General features: G+C 41.8%; 1 protein-coding gene across 1 annotated transcript in view; it reads right to left on the bottom strand.

The window, feature by feature from the left end:
* Nucleotides 1-6,000, bottom strand: part of PLCL2 (phospholipase C like 2) — a 272,326-nt gene that overhangs the window by 34,429 nt on the left and 231,897 nt on the right. Inside the window, exon 5 of the mRNA XM_073630198.1 lies at nucleotides 5,784-5,859. Coding sequence (XP_073486299.1) covers nucleotides 5,784-5,859 — 76 coding nt within the window. The remainder of the gene's footprint in view (nucleotides 1-5,783; nucleotides 5,860-6,000) is intronic.

Raw genomic sequence — 6,000 nt, 5'->3', positions numbered from 1 at the left:
CTTTGTCTATAATATGTTGTCTAGAGAATATAACACAGCTTATACTGTCAGTTTAATGCGTTCTGTTTTAGTAAATCAACCCCATAGAGCAGGGGTCTCAAACTGGCGGCTCTCCAGCTGTTGCGAAACTACAAGTCCCATCATGCCTCTGCCTGTGGGAGTCATGCTTGTAATGCCTCATGGGACTTGTAGTTTTGCCACAGCAGGAGGGCTGCCAGTTTGAGACTCCTGCCATAGAGTAAGCATTGAAAACAAAATGGGCATGTTGCTTCGTTAAAAAATTCCCTTTGCACACAACGAGGGCTGACTACAACTCATCTCTTGAAATACAGACAGGCAGGAACTGGGTTCTACGAACATGGAATCCTATGCTACACAAGAATCCTAACAGAAGAACTAATAAACGTAACACCAGATTTAAGCATTTAGCTTATTAAACTGTCAGAAACAGGAAAGATTGACTTCTATATAGGGCAAGATCAAATACCTGGAAAAAATGTGACATTCCAAGTGAAGCAGTTTGCCAGGTCCCCCTTTTGACCATAGGCTAAATTATGGATGGGCTAACCATTTATGAATATTAAATACAAGGCACCAACCAAACTTGAAGCTTCCTTTCAGCCACCCATTATTATCTTTACCTTTCCCAATTGAACACTTTCTGCACCTCCTGCCAGCTGTATAGGTAAATGACAATGGGTGGGGTGCTCTCTTGCCCTTGGATGACCTCATCCCATTCTCGCTGCACTTGTGCGCCCTCGGGGATAAATGATGTGGTTCTTTACCCATGTGATCAGCCGTGCCCAATCACAGCTGATCACATGTAAACAAGGAAATGCCGGTTATGGGCGTAAAACCTCCTCACACCGACAGAGTGTGAGGAGAGGAGAGCCGATCGGTGGCATTTCCTCTCAGGAGAGACCAGTACAGATAAGCAGGGGACCGATCAGTGCAGCCCCAACAGTGATGCCAGTCAGTGCCCAGCAGCGACGCCTATCAGTGCCGTCTCATCAATGCATATCAGTGTTGCCTCATCAGTGCAGCCTCATTAGTAAAGGAGAAAAATTACTTATTTACAAAATTTTCTAACAAATTGGCAAAAAATAAAAAATACAGTGGTGATTAAATACCACCAAAAGAAAGCTCTGTCTAAAAAAATTATAAAAATGCAATTTGGGTACAGCGTTGCATGACTGCATAATTGTCATTCAAAGTGTGACAGCGCTGAAAGCTGAAAATTGGCCTGGGCAGGAAGTGGGTGAAAGTGCCCAGTATTGAAGTGGTTAAAAGAGAAGTGTGAGGCTGAGACTGCCATCGGTTCAGGCACCTGGCGGATCCAGACTTCCGAACTCGGGATGACGCGGTGCCTGGACTGATCTTGGTGACGTCAGCAGAGAGCAAACTTCAGACTGCTCTCTGCTGAAAACGGGTCACAGGAGTGCAATACGAATTGTACTCCTGTGACACATAAGAGAAGCCCAGCCGAATGTGCCCAGGCTGGACTTCTCCTTTAAAGGTTACTCCAAAGCCAAAACTTTTCTTCATTTTGAGTACAGTAGGTAATGGTAAAATTCCAAAGATATTTTTTGCCTTCTGTATGAGAATCCTTTTTACTTCCTCTCTTACAGACACAACAGGAAGCAAGAAGAAATATCTTCAAATTAAGGGATATCCCCCTTAGACAACTGTAACCAGAACAAATGCCCCCCCATTGAAAGATTTCCCTTCATTTCAGTTCTGGTGATAAGTCTAGCCGGTTCACCAGGGACCCCCAAATTTCAATCCATGTATGGGCAGGCTGATTGATCCATCAATCGACTTGGGTACAACCAGCCTGTTGGATCTTTCTGCATGTGATTACTGCCAGCAGTAAGCATTATCATCGCATTCTGCCAGCCGGGAAGGCTCTTCGTGCCCTCCCACTGACAGAATACAATAGCACTGCGAGAGGCATTCGGGAGTCAAGCGTTTTTTTTTTTCCACCCCTGGTGGAAGGAAAGAAAATTGATTAAACTAGAGCTTGCCTTAGTCCCAATGACAATGATCGACAGGACACATAAAGATGGTGAATGTTCCTATAAGGAAAACATGATAAATGAGCTAAAATACTTAACCATTAGGACCACTGGGGGAAAAAAAGTAGTAATAGCCATTTTCAACATGAGTCAAGTCTCGGCTATATTTTGAAATAATTTTATAGTGCATTTTGATAAAAAAACAAAAAAAAACCCAAAACACTACTATGCATGTTTTAAAAAAAGAAATTTGTGGGTGATTTCCCAAATGTGCATGTATGTAGCTGGTGATGCTGTTCCCCTCGGTTTGTGTTTTTGGATATGTTTTTATGGACTTGCAGAAATAAAGATGATTTTACTGGACGAGCGGCCAACCAGAATTCTTTTTTGCTCATTGGAATTCGTGATAGACGGGGCCAGCATCTGGTCTGTGTGTTAGTGGAGGTGGAGACGGGAGACTGACCTAGAGCAGTTTACACACACCAAATGTGTATGTGTTTTATACATGGGGGCAGCCATATCTACTCAAAAGAGCGAAACATTACATTCAATATAAAGAGAAAACAAATACTTCTGTGCTCAAGAGATTGCTGTGTGGTTGATTGGAAAGATATGGTCTTCACTAATCAAGCCACCACATCAGCTTTGCTGCCACTCACAACAGGTCGGGGGAAACCCAGAAGAAATCTATAGGGAAAAAAGAACAGAGGGCGTGCCAGCCTTGCGCATTAGAGCTCTGAAGAAGAGGGGACACCCCTTGAAATGCTGGATGATGATGGATTTTACAAAATTGCTAAATTTTATTACTTGTTTTTGAGTATGCATTTTTATCCTTAATATATTAAAGTGTTGCGAAGGTAATGTGCAAGGTTGGCACGCCCTCTGTTCTTTTTTCCAACATTAAACCCTCCCCTGGGTCATGGGCATCAACAATTTCAGCACTGGTCACGATGAAGCAAGTAGTGACAGGGGAATGCAGAAAAGGAGAGTATAACGGGGTCTTTCCAGACACACTTCCACATCTCCTGTATGGGCGAGGTGATGGTCTCACTCTGCAAGATTTCTGTGTTTAGTCAGTTGTTTAAAACTTTTAAACTCTAAACTGTCTACTGAATTTGATTTGCCGAGGTAATAAACTTTTTTTTCCCTCAATTATTGTGATTTTTATTATTTCAGCTGCCTTGTGGAAAATGCCATTTTGATCCAATTCATGTCAATGGCTTGATAATAAATAGCTGATCAAAAGCTGAATCTGCTGTAAACACAGCCACATTTTACAATAAAAACAGTGCTTTTGGTTGTTATTACAAATTGCACATGACTGGGTGATTATACTTTAAATGTGTTGCCAGTCACAATGTATAATTGCCTGGATGCCAGTGACATATACAGGGACTTGGCCCCATACTTTTACAGGATCACATAACTTTCCTCTTGGATTCTAGAGTAAGAATAAAAAAGCCTTTTCTTTTTTTTTTTTTAGAACTTCATTAACACAGTCTGAAAAAGGCAACAAATGCTCTGAATATTCTGTTACTTACTAAAATACCTTGACATTTAAAAGTCATAAAAATAGAAAAAGAAAAAAAAAATATACAACATGAACTAGTTTGCAACCATGAAGGTAAAACAATATCATACATAAAACCAGAGATAAAATTACCCAGATCTGACAGCTAAGGATCAGTGCTGCAAAGTTTCCATTACAAGAGATGTTTGGCTGCCAGTGTGAATGATGTCTCGTATTATCAAAGATGGCATTTATTCCTTTTTCTTGGACCGTACCCACTTGGTCTCTAACCTCTGTAGTCTGCAGTGAAACCTTAGATTGGTGCCATGGAGTAAGCTATGGTTCCTATTGCTGTTTTACATCTTGGCTTGGCCATCAGATAGATTTCTATGCCATCATTACCTAAGAGCAGGGTTTTATTTCAAGCAGTGGCATAACTTTGTTGCAAAAATTATGACAAGTTAAAGTGAAATTAAAGCTGGGAAAAAAAAAAGTTGCTAGCAGGTAAATTTTTTTGATGGAATGGACTATAGTTTTAATTTGCTTAAAGCGGAGTTCCACACAAAAATGGAGCTTCCGCTTTTCTGAACCCCCCCCCCCCCTCCGGTGTCACATTTGGCACCTTTCAGGGGGGAGGGGAGGTCAGATACCTGTAAAGGACAGGTATTTGCTCCCACTTCTGGGCATAGACTCCCGCGGGGGTCTACGCCACTTCCCGTCCCTCCCCCCCCCCCCGTGCTGTCTGCTGGGAGACACACGGGTCCCAGAGACAGCAGGGACCATTCGGATTGCGCAGTGTGACTCGCGCATTCGCAGCAGTGAACCAGGAATTGAAGCCTTGTGATTCCCTTACTGAAGATGGCGGCTACAGCATCCGAGGACTGAGGGACGGTTCGGCCTCGGGTGCCGACATAGCGGGTGCCCTGGACAGGTAAGTGTCCTCATTTTAAAAGTCAGCAGCTGCAGTATTTGTAGCTGCTGACTTAAAAAAAATTTCGGCGGACCTCCGCTTTAAGGCAAATGGGCTGTTCACTTTGTATGGAAATTTTCACTTTGCAAAGGAAGTTTCCGTTAGTTTAGTGAACAAGGTGAAGTTCTACTGATCCAATCATGTCCAAGCTATTTTTTTAAATTTCCGTTGCACATTTTTGGGTAATCTTTGCAAAGTCAATATTCACATCTACTAAGCTAAGAAAAAAATCCCCTGCAAAAGTGAACAGTCTATTTGCTTTTAGTAAATCAACCCCTATGTATGTATCTTCTACCTAAAAAAAACTGCTTAACTTATCTTTTTGCAAGTTTTTTTTTTGTAGTTTTGAAGAGGTGAGAGCATTGAACCCTTAAGCTCTGTACACACGGGCTGAACGTCGGGTGGCATTGGCCGGTTCAATAGAAACTAGCCGGAAATTGGCCCATGCGTACTGCAGCCAGGTTTGCCCTGGTGACCATTGTCACAGGTACTGAAAGTGATGGGAAAGTCCAAACATTTGAGTTATCACCAACCCGGAACAGAGCCGAAATCTTCCCATTGTTGTCCACTTTCTTTTGACAGGAAGAGAAGTGAAATCTCCCCAATAGAACACAGACAGCAATAGAAACCTGACCTAGCTTTGAGCCTGGGTTCACACATGTGCGGTGCAAATTGAAGCTCAGGTTTCACTGGGAAGATAAAAATCAGTTGTTCAGAGGTTTCTCTGCGTTTTAGCTGCGGATCAGTGAGCAGGGTGGGGGGAGAGGGGGAGGTGTAGTGAGGAGAAGGAGAAAATCCATGTTCAGAACGCAATGCATCTGCGAATCAGATACGTTCCCATAGAAGATAATGGGCTTGTAATTCGCAATGCCCAGAAAACGCACACGTTTTTTGTGCAATGCGCAGTGCAAATGCAACGCACATATGTGAACCAGATGCATTCATATGAATGTATTTTAAAATGTCCTGCGAATTGGATGCGGTGTAATCCGCATCTAATTCGCATAGGTGTGAATGGGGGCTTAACCTATCCCTACTCTATTCACAACTTTGGCTTTAGACGCATTTTCCGTTTCTAAAGTGTTCTTTTAAGAATCTTAATCGTATTTGTACAGCAAGTATTCATTTGTGGCAAGGACAGCAACAGCTTTAGTGGTGGTTTTAATAAATCCTTCCAACTCACAGAATTACATTATTGTATAATTCAGGCAACGTCTTTTAAACCAACAATAAAGGGACAAGAAATGTAGAATACTAGAAGGCAGTATAATCATACAATTTCACTTACCAGTCCTCTGACATTGTACTATCTTCTCATAAACAATATCTGCATTCTCAATTAGAGCCTTGCTGCTTTGAATTATCTGTGGATTAAAACAATACAAGATGTAAAATAAAGTCAATAAAAAAAATATACACTCCATGTGTGCTTGTTGGAAATTGAAGAGTTTTAAAAAGGATTAATCTGTAGTAACAAAGGGGAATGCTGAAAGAAATATTTTTAG

The sequence above is a fragment of the Aquarana catesbeiana genome, linkage group LG05 (assembly GCF_042186555.1).
Source record: "Aquarana catesbeiana isolate 2022-GZ linkage group LG05, ASM4218655v1, whole genome shotgun sequence".
NCBI lineage: Eukaryota > Metazoa > Chordata > Amphibia > Anura > Ranidae > Aquarana > Aquarana catesbeiana.
The sequence above is the reverse complement of the archived record's forward strand: the minus strand, read 5'-3'. Positions and strand labels throughout refer to the sequence as shown.